A 20157-nucleotide genomic window follows, 5' to 3' on the forward strand; every position below is an offset into this window, starting at 1 on the left:
AGCCCAGGAACCCTGGATAAGGCCTTGGTGGGTGGGATCCTAGAACACAGCCTGGACGTGGCCATGCCACATGGACTGGACACCCACCTTGTACACTGCGTTTTACCTCCATCCCCTTCTGCCACCAAGCGTGGAAGGCTAGCAGGGGTGTCAGCAAAAGAAGCTGCCTATGTGCAAATCCTACCTCTGCCCTCTCTTAGCTGTGTGACCTTGGGCAGGGCAGCTACCTTCTTTGGGTTTCTGTTTCCTCATCTGTAAAATGGGTACAACAATGATTCCTGCCTCGCAGGGTTGCTGCAAGAATGGAAAACTGCTGAGCCCTCAGAAAAAAATGGCAGAAATAGAGAAAGTGAAGCAAGGAGTTGAGATTTTGAAGCATAAGTAGAAGTTTTCTGTATGGGACAGGCACTCCAGGCAGAGGGAACAGCATGGACACAGGCTTTGCGGTGGGAAATCGTAACCCTAATGAGAATGATAATGTTAATAATAACAGTCCACAGAGCTCTAGCCCCATGCTTGGTACCTGTCTTCATGATTCCATGGGGTAATTTGTTGAACTTGTACTGTGAGAACCCAACATTCCTATCAGGTAGCTATTTTTGAGCATCCCATTTTAAAGACAAGGAAAGCAGACACAGAGAGATTAAGCGACTTGTTTTGGAACACCCAGCGGACAGGCGGGTGGCTGGGCTGGAGCTGAGTTCCAGGCCCAGACCTCACACCAGACCCTCGCTCCCAGCCAGCTGAAGCTGGGTCAGCTGGGGCCGGTTTGCGCAGAGATCCCCTGGGATGATGGAGCCGGCTGGAAGCAGGGGACGGTACAGCCTTGACCTTCCCGAGGCCCTCACGCGAGGAGGCTCACCAGACTGGCCAGCAAAGGCCTGGCAGTCGGACGTGAAGGTGTCTGGGGAGGCCTGGAGGCCTGGCCTGCCTGCTGAGCGGAGGGGGGAGGGGGGCCGCTGGGGGAGGGGAGGCGCCCGAGATTGTGCTGACACCGGCAGAAAACTCGCTTCAAAATTTTATCAGCTCAGCGTGGAGGAGGTGGGGGCAGGGCCAGGCGCAGAGGATGGATGTGGTGGGAGAGACCTGGACCTGCATGGCAATGAGCCCTGCGGCCCCCAAGGCCGCCCCTGCCCCCCCACCCCACGCCCACAGCACAGTCACATTATCCACCCCTCTGCCTCTGGCCCCACTGCGTTTGGTGCTAATTGGGGGTCAGGGTGGGCGCAGTTGGGGTCAAGGTCAAGGAATCAAGGTCAAGACTGGGAAACTCAGTCCCCGCTCTCCCTCCCGCACACCACGCAGACCAGGAGACCTCATGTAATCCTCCCGTCATCACTAGGAATTGGCACGGTTGTTACCCCCACTGTACAGAGGAGGAAACTGAGGCACAGGACAAGGATGTGTCCACAGTCACACAGCCAGTAAACGGCGGGGCTGCGCTCAGAACTGGGGTGGTTCAGCCCTTGAGTCCCCCCTCTTCTCACCACCCCTCCACCAGGCTTCCTCCATCATTTCTGGTTAATGTGGGGTCTATGGGGGCTGGGACAGGGGTTGCAACCCCCGTGCAGCCACCTGACACACTCAGCAGCCCTGGGTGGGTGCAGGCTCACGCCCATGTGTGTACCAGACTCAGCGTGGAGAGGCGCGGCGGGGCCTGTGACGTGTGCCTGTTAGGTCCTCCAGGCGCACCCAGTACCACATGAAGACAGTCACAGCCGACACCCGTCACACGGCAGGCCAGGGCTCAACACGCCGCACACACGACCTCAGCCAGTCTCCTGAGGCCTGATCAAGGCAGGGGCTCCGACACCTCCACTGACCACACAACCAGAGAGCAGCAGAGCGACGCACACACTGCCCCCCAAGCCAGGCCCTGCCCTGGGCCACCGGGGCTGCTGACATTCAGGGCTGGGCCGCCCAGCAGTCCCCACATCTCTGCCCAGGCTCTGATCACTTGGGATATCCTCATGCTCATCACTGCCCAGTCATCCTGCAGAGCTCAGCTCAGTGGAGCCTCCTCCTCCAGGAAGCTGCCATGGAATTCCCCATCCTCAGGAATCCACTGGTCTCCATGTGGGCCATGTGACCACAGAGCCAGCAAACACCCAGCTGGAAGAACACACAGAGTGGGGGACACTGATGACCAGAGAGGGTGGTAACCTAGCCGAAGTCACACACAGAGCCCCAGCTTTCCACTTGGCATAAACATGGGACCTGTTGGGTCTCTGGGGGAGGTCTGAGAGCAAGTCGGCCAGCCTTCACAGTGCACAACCCCAACACTCTTCCAGCTTTCCCCAGAGGGATACTGTCCCTCTCCCATGGGTCACGCGCCTATCCACACCCCTGTTCCCAAGAGACCCTCTGGGACGGGGTCTCATAACCTGAGACCTGCCTGCCAGTCCCCTCAGACATCAAGGTCAGAGCTGGCCCCTACCTCCAGACCCCCAGGACGCCCCTGCCACATCCTCCCCCCAAGACTCTCTTTGGACTGACTGGATCTCTTTCCCTTAGACCCTCCCGCGGCATGCGCCTGCCCCCTCGGACCTCCGTGTAGGCCCACTGCCCCCCTGGACCTGCACCTGCACCTGCCTCCCCCCTCGGTAGACCTTCTCCCTCCTCGGACCTCTCCCGGGTCGGCCTCCCTCCTCGGACTGCGTGCGCCTGCCTCCTCCCTCAGACCCGCGGGGCCCGCCCTGCCCATCTACACCGGGCGGGCGGGCGCCTCCCCCCTCCGCCTGCAGACCTGCGGCCTCGCGCCCTCACCTCGCTCGCGCACGAAGTAGGCCAGGTAGAGGTCGAGCTCCTTGACCGCCACGCCGATGTGGTGTGGCTGCACGCAGAGCACCGGGTGGCCGCACTGCGCCGCCTTGACCAGGCGCTCCCCGTCGGTGCTCTCCAGCGGGATGCCCTTGAAAAGGATGACCATGACCAGGTCCAGCCGCCACACCTTGTCGGCCTGGCGCAGGCAGTCGATGCGGCGCATCTTGCCCTTCTGGTCGGGGTTGGAGAGCACGCAGCCCGGCGCCTTCTTGCCCGTGATGGCCAGCACGAAGTCCTCGCGGCACTCGGGCCGGATGTCCTTGCGCAGCTTGGCCAGCAGCCGCGACGCCCACTTCTGCTTGACCTCGGCCTTCTCGCCCAGCAGCTCGTCCTTCACCGCGCGCTCCTCATCCTTCGACATCCGCTTCTCGTGCTTCTTGAAGTACTTGCGCTTCCGCGCCTGCAGGTTGAACCAGGTGTAGGCGAAGGCGCGGACGTGAGGCAGCAGCGCCTCGATGAACGGGTGGAACTCATCCTGTGGAGAGGGGGAGAGGCCAGAGGTCAGGTAGCGCTGCGGCCCTGTGAACCTACTGCCCGGCCAGGAAGACTGAGGTGGGAGGGGCCCCAGGCAGAGCCACTAGAGGGAGGGCAGGGCAGAGGTATCCAGGCGGCCACTGCAGATCCCTCAACCTCCTGGGGACAACTGAAGACCAGAGGGGACCCAGCAGAAGTTCACTGGGTCTGAAAACAACCCATTTCACAGATGGGGAAACTGAGGCTTGGACTATGTTGAAGACACAGGCCAAGGCAGATGTTCGTGGAGGACTGTCTTGAACCCCCATGTACAGGTAGGACAAGCTGAGGGTCCCAAGTGGAGGCTGATGGGGGACACATTGAACAGATGGGGAATATGAGTCAGTAGAATGGTGTTTTGGACCCATTCTCTGCCTTCTAGAATGGGGGTCAGAAAACTTCAAAAGCATCTTAAAAGAGATAGTGAGCATTTTAGTCTCTGTTGCAACAGGTCCCCTCTGCCTGTAGGGCAAGATTGGCCACAGAGGAGACGTAAGTGACCAGCACAACAGTGTCTCAATAAAGCTTTATTTATAAAGACAGCCGATGGGCCGTGGGCCCTGGGGCTGTAGTTTGCAAACCCCCGAACCAGAGTGTGAGCCCGAATGGCTAGGGCAAGGCTGAGCACACTCTGGGTGCTCAAGGATTATGGGAGACACCAGGCTCAGCATATGTCCCTGGGGCTTGTTTCTCAGACCCACTGCTCAGCAGAGGGAGCTGACGCCAGATGCAGGGTCAGAGGGCTGCCTCTGCTGGCTCCTGGCGATGATGGAAAAATGAGGACAACATGTCACTCCTACCCAGGTGTACAGACAGGATGGCTGAGGTCCACAGGCCAAGACGGGGCCACCTGGGTATCAGGAGCTAATGGAAGCCGGGGTGGGGTGCAGTTCCTGCATAGACCCATTGCAGGGGCTGGGAAAGCTGAGGCTCATGGAGGCAAGAGATCAGAATGCAGTAGAGAAAGTGGTGCTCGGCCCTGGAGGTTCAGAGCTGAAGAGAGAAGGGTCCCTGGGGGTTGGTTCACCCTAGCCTGCCCCCCATAGACCCATTCCACTGATGAAAATATCAAGGCTCATGGAGGCTCTGAGACCTGGCCAGAGCTAAGACTTCAACATTCCCCTCCCTTTGCCTGGTGGGTGTTGCTGGGTGACCACGACACCTACTTTACAGATGAAGAAACCATGACCCCAAGAGAAGACCCTGTCATGAGGGGCAGGGCTGGGACTGGAACCCACGTCCATCTGACTTCCCCACAAAAAGCAGCCCCAGTTGGGCCCCTCAGGGAACAACGTGAGGCCATGGGAGGGCTTTCTGACTCTCGCCAGTTTTCAGCAAGAGAAATTGAGTCTGCAGAACATCCTGGACCTGGTTTCTCAGCCTCCAGGGGTGAAAATTCAAAGAGAAAGGAAGGCAGAGAAGAACTTCCACCCCACTCCCTTCTCTTGCCTGGGGGGACTGCTGGGCTTCTGGAACAGGGGTGATGCCTTTTCCTAGCCCTGGGGTGCTGGGGGTGGGGGACGACCTCAGATTTCCCCTATTACTGAGGCTCTGAAAATAGCCTGCCCTCGCAGGGTGGGGCAGGCCGGGGCACGGCTTGTCCCAGCCCAGCTCCCCCACGCCAATGTCCCCCGACGCGTGAGTCACCGTGACAGCTGTGGCAGGGACTGGACCTCAGGGCCCTTTTTTGCTGCCGCTGACCCCAGCCCAGGTTGATCTGCTGAGGCAGAGGGAGGGTGGAGGGGCCCTGCCCAACCTCGGGGGCTTCTCCAGGGATGGGGAACCACTTGCCGTCACACAGCCAGTCAGCAGAGCCAGGACCAGAGCCCAGGCCATCCTACTAGAGAGGCCAGCAGTGGGTAACTGATAGCAGGACAGGGTGCTGCCCCCGGCGGAGGGGACGCCAGGGTGGCAGGAGACCTGGGCAACGGCTGCCACTGGAGGCCTGGAGCTTCTTGGAGCCATGATAAGAGGGAGCTGGGAAGGGCGGCTGGGGTGTCAGCCGGCGGGCCTTCTTGAATGCGGGGTGCGATCTCTTCCTAGCAAATGAGCCCCATTATCTGCCCAGCTCACAAAAACCTGTCTTAGCTATTATTACTGTTGTTGTGATTATTTGGGGCCCAAACTCTTCCTCTCCTTGAACCCTTGTGTCTCTGAGCCCCCTCCCCTTTTCTGAGTCCCTTTTGTCTTCCAGCTCCTCCCCCTTCCAAGCCCCCATGCCTCTCTCTTATCCCTACCTGCCCCCGGGCCCTCTCTGGGGAAAGGTGCCAGGGAGGCGGGCAGGGGTGGGATCCCACGTCACTGGTGACCCAAGCTAGTCCTGGGGAAAGGAAGACAAACAGCCTGTAACTGGGTCATGGACCTGCTGCCCTAGCCTCTCACGTCCTCCCCAGGAGGTCAGGCCAGGTGAGAGGCAGGTCTATCACTCTCTGTCCCACAAGACCTGTGATGACCAAGGCCTCTTCCCCAAGCACCTCCCAATGCCTCACTGGTGGACAGGGCAAGGCAGACAGCCAAGGCAAGCTAGATGCCAAGAATCTTCCTGAACTCCTACACATCCCTCAAAGCCCTGTCTCCAGGGTGCCTTTCGTCAGGCAGCTTTCCTGCTCTCCTCAGTGTTCTTCCAGACTAGCCTGGACCACACAACTAGGGGTCTCTGAGTCCAGTTCACTCACTCTCCCCTCAGCCTGAGGCCCAGGGCTGAGGCACTCATTGCCAGGCAGACTTGTGGAGGGAATGAGGTTGGGTGACAACGGTCTCCATTTTCACTTCCTGTATGATCTAGGAACAAACTGATACTCCACTTTGGGCCTCAGTTTCTCATTCTGTACAATGGGCAGAAAGGGCCATTGCACCCTGCTAGGGGTTGGTGGAGAGCTTATCCGTTGCCCTGGTCATCAGAGATGCAAGGTGAGGGCAGGGAGCAAGACCAGGCCTTTCTCAGAAACTCCACTTGGCCCACTGGGACTTCCTGGCCAAAGAGGGCAGCAGCAGCTGGGAGGTAGGCAACTGGGTCCAAGCCTTTGCTGGGCACTATGAACTGGTCAACTGTGCGCTGGGTTGTGCCCTTCTCTGGGCCTCCTTGTGGCCCTCCCACTCTGACAGTCCGCAGAAGCAAACCAGGACATGAAACTCCAATTCCCTTACCAAAAGTTTTCCGCAAAGGATTCTCTCTCCTTCATTCACTCAGTGATCTAACAAATGTTACTGAGAATCTCTTATCCACCTTCTAAGTGTTTATCCTCAACTCCTATGCATCCTTCAAAGCCCTGGTCCCCTCCTCCAGGTTAAGCCCAGGTTAAGTGTCAAACGGCAGAGCTCTTATTCAAACACAAACTCTTCTTGTGCCAGAGTAAGTGTTCCTGACCTAGAAAGACTCCTCCCCTCAAGCTCAGCATCACAGCTTATGAACAGCTCTTATCTAATGAGGGGGAGATTCATTTGGTTCAAGAAACATTTACTAAGTGTCTACTCTGTGCCAGCTCCATGCATGATGCTGGGAACCCGACAATGTCCTGGGCTCGGCCCTCACCCAGATCCTGATGTGGGCAGGGATGGATGTTAACCAAGCTAAAAAATACATAATAAAATGTCAGGCTGAACAAAGTGCTCTGAAAAAATTTAAAGGAGCTTGAGGAGGGGGCTGGGGAGTCCCCTGGGGGTTGTTTTTAGCTGAAGGTGGTCAGGGAGGGTCTCCCATAGGAGAGGACACTTGAACAAAGAGCTGAAAAATGACAACCCACAGCAGGAGCTTCCCAGGTGAAGAACAAAGCACATGCAAAGGTCCTGAGGCAAGACCACACTTAATGTTTGGCGAGAACAATGAGGAGGCTGGCGAGGCTTGAGCAGAGTAAACAATAAGCAAAGTGGAGGTGGTGAGGGCAGGGAGGTGACAGGGGCTGGCCGTGCAGAGCCTTGAGGGCCACTGGGAAGAGTCTGGATAAGCTAAGTCCAGGGAGTAGAAAGTTCCCACCAAAGTGACCAGTGAGTCTAAGCCTTAGATCTCTTGAGCTCCCCTCTGTGCCTTGGTGTCCTGGGAGAAGGATGGGGGCAGAGCTAGAAGCCCAGGGTGTGGGAGAGAGACAGGGAGTGAGGTCGTGCTATTTAGAGGCTGAACATTTACTGAGCTCTCAACTCTATGAAATGGGAACAACTATTTTGCCCACTGTCCAGAGGGAGAAACTAAGGCCCTGAGCACTGAGGCCACCAGCCCAAAGTCACGCAGCCAGGAAGGAGCTGGGACTTGAACCTGGGTCCCTATGACTGTGAACTTGAACCTCCTGACTCCTCAGCCCCACTGCCAGCCCTCCCACCCCCGAGCACGTGGTCTGGCGCCATCCTCGGGACTCACCAGCAGTGCCAGTTTTGCACCTGGCATGCTCTGTCTCTGAATCCCGTGTGGCCCCCTTCCCCTGCTGAGCCCCAGGACACGTGCCACCTCCTCCTCAGGGAGCCAAAGCGGCAGCTGGGTCCCGCCATCCCCTCACCTAGACTGCAGCCCCTCAGGGGCACGGCTTTGATCTGTTTCATTCCGTGCTTCGTCCCCAGCATCCAGATCAGGAAAGGCACAGTCCCAGCCTCTGCCTGGTACCTACTCACACACCCTGATGGACAAAGGATGCTGGTACCCACGTGGGTCTGGCCAAACTCAGGGAAACCCTGGACAGGGCTAGGCAGAGGGGAAAGGCCAACAGACACCCACTGGGGGGGACGGGTCAGGGCTCAAGGTTTTGGGGAGTCACCGCTGTTCCTATCACCTGGCCCAGGGCCGGGTCCGCACCGAGCCGACAGGAAAGGAGGGCAAGTTGGAAAATGCCTATGGGATGTCCAGTCCAGTGATTAGCTCAGCGACGGCCACAATCACAGCTGCACTTATTTGGCACCTACTGTATACGAGGCACAGTGCTAAGGGTAAAGCATCCGAGGAAGGCATGATTACGTTCCCCATTTTATGTGGGGAGAGACTCAAGTTCCTCCTCTCCACTGGCAAAACCGTTCACTCATTCACACAACAAATATTTATGAGCTCCTACTGCGTGCCGGGCGATGTCCCGCCTCCCAGAGTCCTCAGGCAGCCCCAGGAGTTGAGGATTACCGTTAACTTCATTTCTCAGTGAGGCCACGGGGCGCAGAAGGGCCAGGTCTCTCGCCCAGAGTCACACAGCCACCTGGGCAAGGTCTGAGGCCGCCCTGGGTCTCTGCTTCGGTGACCGTTGTCAGGGCACGCGGGTGTGTGCGTCTGTGTGCTCGCACGTGTGGGAGCGTGTGCTTTGGGTACCCAGGCCAGGAGGCAGTGCACGCGTGTGCAGGCGGCTGTGAACACGTGCGTTCGTGGGGCAGGAGGCCCCAGGACATTTGGTGTGCCCCATCCATTTGGTGTGAGACAGAGAGGTAGGCGGCTCAGGCAGAGAGAGAGAGACACTGGAGAGAGAGAGAGAAGAGGGAGAGAGAGAGAGAAGAGGGAGAGAGAGAGAAGAGGGAGAACGCTGACTCGGCCAGAATCCCAGCATCGTGATTTACAAGGCGCCCGACCCTGACGCTGAGGCACCTCCACCGCAGAGAAGGGGTGGGGGGGGAGACACAGATATGGAGAGGGAGAGAGACATGGAGGGTGGTTGTGCCTTTTACAGGAGCCAATCAAAGGCCATCAGACCACACGTGGGGGGGCTCACAGGGAGCGCCCATCTGCTCGGTCCTGGCCAAAGAGCAAGGTGGGCCGTAGCCCTGAACCCCAGCCTCACTGGCCATGCTGTGCCGCCCGGGGCAGGTCATGGCCCTCTCTGGTCTTGGCCTTTCTCCCAGCCCTGAGGTGCTGGGGGTCCCCCAATCCCAGCAGAGCCTCCAGGAACCCATACCAGGCTGACCCCTCAATGTCTTCTCCCCTCCGTGCCCAGGCTCATATAGGAGGGGCTCAGTGAAGATCTACTACATTAAATCAATCAAAAGTCAGGGACCCTCTCCCAGCCTCAATTTCCCCACTGGAGAAGCAGTAATAAAAAGAGTGCCGCCCCTCGAAGGAACAGGGTGAAGGAATGAAGGAAAGAATGAATGAATGAAGGAGGGGGCCCTGGCGGCCGGCGCTGCCATGGCCTCAGCCCAGGCCCAGCCTGCGGCCCCGGGGAATCCTGGGCACTGCAGCCAAGAGGGATTTGGCCCCAAACCCGGAATAACTAACGTGGCGGTGGAGGCGGGCGGGAGGGAGGCAGGAAGGGAGGCCCAGAGTGGGGCGAGCTCAGGGAGGAGGCTGACCTTCCCGCCGGCAGGATTTATGGAAGTAACGGCTGCTCCACAGTTCCTCTTAAGAGTAAAAGTGAAAAGCACTTGAGTCACCACTGAAACAGGGACGGGGCTCCCAGAATCCTCCAGGGCCGCCCGGGCTGCGGCCACCCCCCCTCCTCGGTGGGCAGGACCGGGGCACAGGGCGGGCGGGCACCTGAGCAGCCCAGCAAACCCTCCACCCCCGCGCACCCCCTAGCCGGTCTGGTCTCCGCTCAGAGAAGGATCCGGGTCGGATCAGCTAAAAGGGAGCTATTTTAGGATGGGCTTGGGTTGTAAAATTAGTCAGTAAAGGGGGGAGATGGAGGCCCAGAGACCGAGAGACAGGGAGAGACTGGCGGGTGAGGAGAGACACAGAGACAAAGAGAGGGAAAAGAGATGGAGAGAGAGATGGAGAGAAAGGGAGGGAGAGAGAACAGAGACAGGAAGAGAGAGAGGCAGGGAGACACAGAGATGCAGACAGTCAGAGAGCGATGCGATGCGTAGGGCGTGATTAGGCAGCCAGGAGTGGAGGGGGATCTTGCAGGGGCACCTGGGTCCCCCAGCTAGAGACCCCAGATCTGGGGGTGGGCCTGCAAGGAGCTCGGGGCTTACACTGAGGCTGCTGGGGGAGTCTGAGAGGTGGTCCCTCTCCAGGGCTTGGGGCACCCATGGGAAAATAAACAGAGAAGGGGAGCCCCCTGCCTTTGGGCCACTCCATCCCCACCCTAGCCTGGGAGCTCCCTGGTCCTCTCTCCGTCTGTCTGTCTGTCACCCTGTCTCTAGCACACAGCAACCCCAGGTATTTTTTATTGTCATATTTCCACCGACAGCCAGCCTGGTTTTCCACCTGGGAAAGCCAGGCCCAGGAGCACAGCGCCAGCTCTGGTTCTCACCGCCACCCCCTTCTGGGCAGCGTGGACGGGACGGAGGCCTGTCTCCGGAGGAGTCCTGTGGGGGAATTCCAGGGCGCAGGGACAACAGGCGGCCATCCAACCTCCTTGCCTGCAATAGCCTCCCCGGGCTCAGCCCCCCCAGGCAGCTCTGGGAGCTAGTGAGCGCGGGAAGGGCGGAGGGGGCGGGGGCACCCGGGGGGGCCACGCAGGCCAGCCCCAGGCCCAGAGACTGGGAGGCCCAAGGTCACAGGGCAACCCCAATCAGGACCCTACTTGTTCTGGGGGAGCTTCAGGGCGACCTACAGGAAGAGGTGGGCCAGTGATGACCACTTCAGAGGACCCCCAAAGTTGTTCTGAATGGGAAGGGAAGTCTGGAGAGGGGCAGGGATGCCCAAGGTCACCCAGGGGATCATGGGTAGGACAAGCCCAGGACCCCCTTGGCACCAGCCCTCACTTTCCCTGTGGGGGGCCAGGAGCCGGAGGGGGCCAGGGAGAAAGAGCCTGTGAATGACGGGCACCCCAGGGCCATGAATAGGGGAAACCCCAGCAGAGACTGGCATCCACGCGCACCCCATACAGTGCTCCCCAGGGCACTCAAGCTCTGGCGACTCCCACCTCCCAGCGCCCTGCACTTTACAGCTTGGAGGCCACGCAGACCCTCTCTCCACAACCTGCCTTGGCCCCATGTCAGCTGGGGGGGTGGGGAAACGGAGGCCAGCCGGGACCCCAAGGGCCTAAAGACATACAAGGACGTGGTGTGGAGGCCGAGCCGGAAAGTAGAACTAGCCAATCTGGGGGTTCCCAGCGGGTGCTGGGGGAGGGGTCCCCTGAGGTGCGGCCCCTTCCCCACACACCCCCTTAATCCTTGCACAAGGGCTGAGCCCGGGGCTGTCCGGGAGCACGGCCAGGGGTGAGAGGCTACAGGATGGGGCAGGGGCAGGTGCCTGGCTGGCGAGGGCGTCCGCAGCGCCGCAGTGCCCGGGCCAGACCCCGGAACGCCCGGCCTCCCGGCTCCTCCCGGCGGCGGCGGCGGCGGCGGCGGCTCAATAACCCAGAATCGATGCGGCGAAAATCTCGGAACCGGATTGAGGGGCGGGAGGGTGAAGAAGACCGAGCCGGGACGTCGGGGCACCCCCTTCCCCCATTGCTGGCGCCTCCAACTTCGCGTGCCCCCTCCCCCTCCTCGCCCACGTGGGCCAATAATGGGGGGAAAGGCGGCCCAGGGCTAGGGTGGCGGGCACAACCTTGGGAGGCGTTCAGCCAAAACATCACAGGGGTCCTCTGCTCAAGAGTCCCAGGGCGATTAGCGTCCAGCCAGGACCCCTCAAATCCTCTTAAAAGCAGGCCTGCGTCCAGGCCTGGGGTTCGCGCCGAGCCCCGCCTTTGGCCTTCTCCTCGGGGCCCCCCGACCTTCCCGGGGCGTTGGGGGGAAGCGCGTCCTGCGTGGGGGGAGGGCGAGACTGCAGGACGAGCCCCCGCGTCCGCCAGGGGGAGAGGTCGCGGGGGGCGGGGCGGGAGTCCTGGGTGAGGGTCCCGGGTTGGGAGGGGTCCCCGGCCCAGCCCATCCCCCACGGGACCCTGGCCCAGGGCGGGGGGCATCCCGGCCGCGGCGGCGGGAGGGACGCGCGCTTCTTTCGTCCCGCCTCCCCAGGCTTCCAAACTCCGGGGCCGGGCTGCGGGGGCCGCGGGGCCGGGGCGCCGGGCGGGGGGCGTACCTGGGTCAGGCAGAGCGGGGACGAATACATCCCGGGCGCGGCGGGAGGCTCAGGGCCGGCCGGAGCGGGCGCGCTGAACTTACTGAGTCATTTTTCCAACCCCCCCCCCCCCCCGCGGCCGCGGCCGGCGCGCTCCTCGCCGCCTCCTCCCTCGGTCTCCCTCCCTCCTCCCTTCCGAGCTCTCCCTCTCTCCTGCGCCCGACTCCCTCTCTCTCTCCCTCTCTCTGTCTCTCTCTCTTCCTTTCCTGTCCCTCACCCCTCCTCCCCCGTCTCTGTCTCTCCCTGTGTCTCTGTCTCTCCTCCCTCTGGCAACCTCCTCTCTCCCTCCCCGAATTTCTCTCCCCTCCCACCCCGAACCTCCCACTTCTCAACATCCAACTTTCAAAGAAACGAGGGAAAAAAGAGCGCGAGCGAGAAAGGAAAGCCGCGCCCCCTCCCCATGCTTCATGAACCCCCATTACTGCTTATTATTACGAATTTCGAGCCACCCTGGGCCGGGGTACCGGTGGGGGGACCAACGGGCCACGCACACCCCGACCCCAGCGGGTACCCCTGGACCGCCCGCCCGAGTCAAGTGGGGAGGCAGGGGCTGCTGCTGGACATTTTGGGGCCGGAGGTGGATTTGGAAGACACCCTCCCCGCCTCCCCCCCCCCCCCCCCGAGCTGGCCGGGAAGTTGGAGAAAGGAGCCAAGGTGGGGGGGGGAGGGAGGGAAAGAATGAAGTGACGTGTGCAGAGGCCGAGAGCGCGAGCGCGCGTCTTTGCCCTTAAAGATGTACAACCCGGGGTTCATGGCAAGAGAAAGGGTCCCACGGCACTCTCTCCCCCTGCTCCCCTGAGAGCTAGACAGGGACTGCAGAGCCCCAGCACGGGCTTGGCGCCAACTGCCCTTTCTTGACCAGATGGGCCCCAACCAACAGGGGAGCCTATAGGAATCTGCTCTCTCCTCAGTCAGCACTAAAGGGGAACTGGGTGTTGAGGGGGCTTTGGCCTCCCCTATATGTTGCCCCAGTAGCCCATGAGAGAAGGTGTCGGGGCAGAACCTCAGGCTGGCCAGATAAATCCTTGCAGCCTCTTCCTGGGTGTCCAGGAATTCCTACTGATCCCCAAAATGTGCCCATTTCACGGATCCAGAAACTGAGGCACTCAGAGTGGCTTGGAGCCTGTCCACCTGGCCCCAGAGCTGACATTCGTCAAGCCCCATTATTCTCCCTCTAGAATAAATGGGCACAGACCTGCCTCCCCCAGTCTGAGCCACCAGGGAGCCTGACCATCTAGCCCCCACTCCCCGCCTCCCCTAGTCCACTCGGAATCCTCCCAGCCTCGCTCAGCGGCCGGTGCAACTCTCACTGCCACCCCACAGACCAGGGTGGTGTGGACTGTCACTCCCCGCTTGGTGTCCTCCCCTGTGAAGCGGACTAACGGTGCCCACCCCACCAGGTCGGTCAGCAGAAGGATGATGGCACTTAGCAGAGCCTTAACATTCTGTCAAACGTGCACTGAGACATTCTTAGAAAGCTTGGCCATTTTGATTCATCTCTCCGAGTGTCCTGAGAACAAATGATACCCTCTCAACAACCTGGGGCAGCTGCCCCGTGCCCAGGGGCACAGAAGACGCCAGCAATGCTGTTACTCTCCCGTGTTACACGGGAGGAGGAAATTGAGGCCCAGGAACAGACGCTACCGACTGGAGGCCCCAGGGCTGGACGAAGAGGGAGTCAGATATACAAAGGGCCCGTGTGCTGTGGGACCCACCGGCTCCCACTGCACGTGGGTGACGGTCTTTCAAACAGCAGTTCACAAATGGTTTGTTAACCACCACCCCCCGCACCCCGCAGCTGTGGGGAGCATTTAAACCCCAGGGTGAATGGGGGTGGGGGTAGGAGGCAGGTATCTAGGACTCCAAATGCCAACATAACATAAAGCAGTATTTTATTATTTCCAAAACGCCATGAACACGTGGAGGGCAGCATCCCAAATTCACATTTAAACTTTGCAGTGGGGCTTCAGAGCACTCTCCTGGCTTGCAGCAACCCCCAGACAGCCCCACCCCGGGACGCTCCCCTCAATGCTCACCCCCTCGAAAGCAGCCGTCACAAGGCAGTTTAGGTTCTCTCAAAGGCAAAGTCTGCAGAACACAGACCACCTCCCTCTCAGAACCTCAGTCCCCACATCTATAAAATGGCAATGAGAGGACGCATCCCGCACTCTGGAAGGCTGGAGAAGGCTCTGAGATAACGTGTCGGAAGACAGTGTTAATATATTAGAGGTGATGAGTGGCAGAACATTTTGCGAGTTCACAAACAGCATTGAAGTGTTACATGGATATACAATCCAGTTTGGGCAGGAGGGGCCCCTGCAGTGTACACAGTAGGTGCACAGAGGGCTGGCTGTAGTACAAGGTTGCAGCCTGGGTCTACGTCTCCTCTCTACCAGCAGCTAAACCTCCCTGTGCCTCAGCTCCCTGCTCTGTGAAATGCGGCAGTGATAGTTTCTGCCCCTCTAGGTTGTGGTGGGTAAACCAGCCAGTGTTTAGACGGAGGTGAGAACGGTGCACCGTGCATAGTGGTTTCTTAGCAAAGCAATGGGCGGATTGGATCTGTGCGGGTAAGTGCTCAGAAGTGGGGGTGTGATTTAGCTCCTGGCACTCTGGAGCAAAATTTAGCTCATTTGTTTAAAAACGCACTTCCCCTATCGCTCACTCCCTGGCTTCTTCGTCCCAGACACAGATGCACAAGGGTGTCGACTGTCACCTTGCAACCCTAATGCCAACCACCTGGGGCTGGCCACCGCGTCCCTCTGTGGGGGCCAGTCCAGCAAGGCTGGCACGGCACAGCATCCAACACTACACAGCTCCACGAAAGAGCAAGGGGCTCCCACCTGGAGACGGCTCCAAGAGCCACCCAGGGGGAAGGCGCGATGCAGACCAGGGCTCCCCACTCCAGCACTATGGACCATCCTCTGTGGGGGTATCCCGGGGCCTGGGGGGTGTGGAGCAGCGTCCCTGGCCCCCACCCACTGGATGCCAGGAGCACCCCAGGTCGTGATAACCACAGACGTCCCCAGACATCACCCAGTGTCCCCTGGGGCAAAAACCACTCCAGTTGAGAACCCCTGCTGTAAACTCAACAGGTAAACTCAAGATCTCATTTGGGATTTTTTTAAGGATATGCATAGATCCATTATAAGAATATACATGTAAGGGGGAGGGTATAGCTCAAGCGGTAGAGCGCGTGCTCAGCATGCGTGAGATCCTAGGTTCAATCCCTAGTACCTCCTCTAAAAATAAAAAAATAAATAAACCTAATTATCTACCCCCCAAAACAAGCAAGAAAAGAATATACATGCATACTTTATAAGAATGTGTATCTGTTACATCTGCAATTGCTCAGACAAAGCTGGGTGATAACGGGGCCTTTCTGGAGTGGGGAAGGGGGCCCCCTGGGGTAGGAGTTATGAGGAAGGTTTGATTTTTACTCTAGGTACTTTGGTAGCCTCTTTAGATGTTCCTGAGTGGCTTGTGTTATTAAAAAGCAAACTTTAAAAATGTGAGTGGACTTTGCAGGGGCTGGAATTCACAGCAAAATGTTTAAAAGTGAGAGCAGCTCAGGCAGGTATGATAGGGGTCCAAGCCTGCCCGGTAACTCCACAGCCACCAGACCCAGCGAAGAGACACAGCAGGGAGCCAGGACCTGTGATTGCATGGCAACACTGTCCCCGCTCCGACCTCATGAGGCATCCTGTGTTCCCACTTCACAGATGAGGCATTAAGCTCCTAGAAGGGGCTGTTAAGGTCCTCCTCAGTCTTCAGAGGTAAAGGCGGGATGTGACATTAGAGCTGGCACAGAACACAACAGAGACACACAAACACAACATGCCACGAACTGACACAAAGACAGACATTCAGAAAAACGTCACACGGAAAAACACGGATCCTCACGTGTCACCCTGACTCAAACAGATACAGATCTACAGACCCCAGGTGACACACAGACCCATGCAGACTCACATGGAAACACACAGATCCAAAAAATGAGCACACACACAACCCCAAACACAACACACAGACGTTGGGCCACAATAACACAAGTACATCCAAACACAACTATACACACTTACAAGTAAAACCCCTCCCAGGTATTTAAACCCTGGCACACACACACAGTAACACACAACACATCACATGCCTGCTCCTCCCTCAGGGCTATCCCCACCAGCTCCCCCCTACAGCTGGGGTCTTTGCTCTCCAAGCCCTGTAGGGACCTGGCTTGGACGGGGAGATGGGGTGATGGGCTTGCCTCCTCCCCCTCCCACAAGCGCAGGTGCCTGTCTTTGAGTGTGTGTGTCCGTGTGCCTGTGTGTGTGGTTGTGCGGACCCCTGTGGGTGGGCAGAGTTTTGCACACATGTGGCTGTGAACACATAGCTGGGAGGGTGTGTCATGGGCATGTGCTGCTGAATGTGCTTACAGGAGAATGTGTCCCCCTGCGCACCAGGTGACAGGTGGGGATGGAGAGGAGTGTGGTGTAGGGCAGTGCCCCGGAGTGGAGTCAGGAGTGGAGGGACCCGAGGGTGGGCGAGCTGACCTGAGCTGGGGACGCCGAGTGTCGTGTGTGTATGCATCCCTGGGTCAGTATTAGAACCCTTTTTCTCCCCTTCCCAATCCGCCCCCAGAGAGGATGCAGGTTTAAAGTAAAAAGCAGAGATTCCTGCCTGGCCTTGGGGCTTTTATATTTAGAAAATTATATCAAGCGCCCTGGGGCGGGGAGGGGTGGCCGTGGCGGGGATTCCCCGGGAGGGGAGACAACACTTTGTGTCCGCCGGATCTGGCCCGGTCCCGGGCAAGCGGTGGGAGGCAGGCCTGAGGGCGCAGCTCCCAGCCCATCCGGCGAGGAGGTCTCCTGGGCCATCCCCTGGTCCAGACCTAACCCAGTAACAACCTATCCCTTGGGACCTCTTCGGAGGCGGAGGTGGGGGGACCCCCCCCGCCGCCCCGCCCCTCTCTGGGTCAGGTCCCCGCGCACGCGCAGCCCCTGGCGGGAGACGTCGCCGCCAAGTGATCGCGTCCCGGCGCCACCTCGCGCCCGAACCTCAAGCTGAGACCACCTAGGGCTGCGCGGATGGGGGACCCGGAGGCAGGGGGAATTGGAGGGGTGAGGAGTGAGAGGAGGGGACAGAGGTTTGCCAAGATAGAAGGAGCACCCGTCCCCCACCTGGCAGTCGAGGTTACAGGAAAAAAGGAACTGGGGAGGGGATGGGAGAGAGAGCATAGACCCATCCCCAGGAATAGTCACTAAGCGCCAGTCACACGCACACAGCGACACCCAACAGTCCCCTGAGACGCAGCCACACGACACAGTTCCCCACTCACTGGCAACCCCCTAACCTCCACATACTCACAGAGGGACACCCCTACGGTCATCCAGGGACATCACGTCTCCCGGGGACACAACCCAGCTACACAGCTTCACAACACTGCCCCACGGGGACGCATGGCACAGTCGCCCAGTTACAACACACACACACCGTCCCATAGCCGCACAATGCTCTAACACACGCAACACAACACACAGCCACGTGGATGCGCCGACACACAGATACATAAAGGAGAGAACCCCACGTCTGGGGACCCATGGACCCACGGAAAGGGATGGGACCACCCAGCCGTACAGACCCACGAACGCACCCCCGCATTCCCGCGCTGACCCGCCTGAGAGCACAGGGTACCCCGAACGCAACCCCCGAGTGCGGATGCCACCGACACCGGCGGACCGGACACCGGAACCCTCAAGTGCAGCTACCGGCGCTCGAGGGCCTGGGGCGCGCCTGGCCTAGACCCGGTGACCCCTCCCGTCTGGGACCCGGCGTAGGCTGCAGCAGGGCCGGGGTCGGGCCCGGAGGCGGGGCTCAGGCGGCGAGAGGGCAGGCCGGGTGGCTGCCCCTGCGCGGCGCCGAGCGTGGCCGGCCGCCCGCCCGGCTCCAAGTTCAAGGCGCCCGGCTGCGGCCGCTGCGCGCTCTCCGCCCCTCTCCGCAGCGGCCATTTTCCGCTAGCTGGCGCGCCGCGCTCGCCCGGGCTGGGGCACCCCGCGGGGGCCGCCGCGACCCCCGCCCCGCACGGCCCCGTCGAGTGCCCCCTTCCCGGCCCCGGCTCCCCCATGTGCTGTGCGCTCGGGGGTCGTGCGCCCCAGGCCGCGCCCTCCCGTCTCCTGCCGGGCCCGGGAGGGGGCGGGGGCCTGGCCTGGGGGGGACCCTCTCCCCAGGAGCCCCGCCCCTCCCTGCTAAGTCTGCGGCGCCCACGAGGGGCCCCCCACTTGGGGTCCCCCGCTGCGCCCCGCGTGCCAGCTCCGCCCCCAGCCCGGGGGGGGGTTGTGGATCGGCGGGCGGGGGTCCCGCGGCGGCTGAAGGGAGGCGGGGGTCCCGGATCGAGCCCCTCCCCCGGGCGGCCCCCGCCCCTGTCCCCCCCAGACCTTGCAACTTTCTCCCGGAGCCCACGCACCCCCCAAAAAAGTCCCCGGGCGAAAACGAAAGTGGGGGCGGCGACGTACCATGGCGCTGCTGCGAGGAGGCGAGGCCGTTGCCGGAGCGAGCGCGCTCGGTCCCCGGCGAGGGGGGGCCGGAGGCGGCGGGAGGAGGCGGCGAGGGAGGGCGCGCGGGGGAGGGAGCGAGCGCGCGAGGGAGGGGGCGCGCCGCGCCCGCCCCCCCCGGCCCAGGACCCTCCCCTCGGCCCGCCCTCCCCCCAGTCCCGCGCGCCGCCCGCGCCTCAGGCCGCTCCACGCCCGGGCTCCGGCTGCGGCGGCTCGGGCTGCGGCTCCATCCCCGGCCCGGCCCGCGCGAGGGGAGGCCAGACGAGCGGTCCTGGCGGCGGCTCGTGGGGCCCGGGTCGGGCTCGCTGCGGAGGGAGCGGATCCACCTTCACGGCGCGCGCGCGCTCACACACACACATACACACACACGCAGACGGCTGGGGACACTCGCGGCCCGGGCCTCCTCGACTCCGACACCGACACCGACCGCACACCGCCGCTCCTGCAACGTGTTACAGACACACACAGCCTGCGAGTGTCACCTAGATAGATACACGGGGGCCGATGCTCACCGCAGATGCGGTTCTCGGACACCTTCTGCAGGATGCCGCGAACACAGACTCACACTCAACAGCCTGCGGGTGTCAGCCAGACAGACACACGGGGACCCACATGCTCACAGCCTGTAGGGTGTCACCCAGACACCCACAGCCTCCACGCTGTCACACACACAGACCCACAGCCTGCAGGGTGTCGCTTAGACACTCACGCAGATTGACAATCGTAGAAAGACACTTCAGACCTCAGAATGACCCAACGCCGATCCCCAGGATCCCTCCCCAGGCCATCTCGGCAGCCACCCTTGCCCGTGAGTGCAGGTGTCCCGGAAACACAGTCACAAACACGCACAGTGGGGAGATGGGACAGATGGGGACACAGACAGAGACTCGGACACCAAGGGTGACAGACCTGGGGGGCAAGGGTTGCCTGGGGGTCCCGCAGGGTCTCCAGGCGGGGCGGGGGACGGGGAGCGCGCGCGGTGGCTCGGTAGGTGTTGGGGGAAGCGGGCGCCCCCTCCCAGGTCAGGATTATTGGCGATGCCTCCGCGGCGGGGGAGGGGCTGGGTCGAGGCGGGTCAGCGCCCCCGCCCCTGCTGTGCCTGCCGCTGCGGGCTGGGAAGCGGTGCCGCAGCGCCCCCCCCTCCCCAACCAAGCGCTCTCCCGCAGTCCCCCCTCCGCCGGCAGCCGCAGAGTAGGCACCGCCCCCTTCTCCCCGCCCCACTCGAAGCTCTGCGTCTGGCGCAACTAGGAGACCATGGGAGGGGGGCTTGCCGGGGCCTGGTGGAGTGGAGGAGATTCTGTTACCGTCCTTCTATCTGGGGGTTTCCCCCTGCTTGCAACCCCATTTTCCCCCGACTGGGGCTCCAAGATTCAG

General features: G+C 60.9%; 2 protein-coding genes across 6 annotated transcripts in view; one reads left to right on the plus strand and one right to left on the minus strand.

The window, feature by feature from the left end:
- The window catches only part of NFIC (nuclear factor I C), a 63104-nt gene extending 44202 nt beyond the window's left edge, over positions 1 to 18902 (minus strand). Inside the window, exons 1-2 of one of the 5 annotated variants that reach the window (XM_074351142.1) lie at positions 18745 to 18902; positions 2767 to 3298 (exon numbers count right to left, since the gene is read on the minus strand). In XM_074351142.1, coding sequence (XP_074207243.1) covers positions 2767 to 3298; positions 18745 to 18747 — 535 coding nt within the window. In that variant the 5' untranslated portion in view covers positions 18748 to 18902. Of the gene's footprint in view, positions 1 to 2766; positions 3299 to 12202; positions 12387 to 18744 lie in introns of those variants that run through there. The other 4 variants (XM_074351141.1, XM_074351144.1, XM_074351147.1 and 1 more) reach the window with 4 other exon arrangements.
- On the plus strand, positions 17491 to 18740 carry LOC141574697 (uncharacterized; the record flags this gene model as incomplete). The annotated part of the gene is made up of 1 exon (XM_074351422.1): positions 17491 to 18740. A coding segment is annotated over exon 1 (909 nt), but the record flags the coding sequence as incomplete, so codon positions are not given.
- Positions 18903 to 20157: the final 1255 nt, after the last annotated feature.

This window comes from Camelus bactrianus, chromosome 22 (assembly GCF_048773025.1).
Source record: "Camelus bactrianus isolate YW-2024 breed Bactrian camel chromosome 22, ASM4877302v1, whole genome shotgun sequence".
NCBI lineage: Eukaryota > Metazoa > Chordata > Mammalia > Artiodactyla > Camelidae > Camelus > Camelus bactrianus.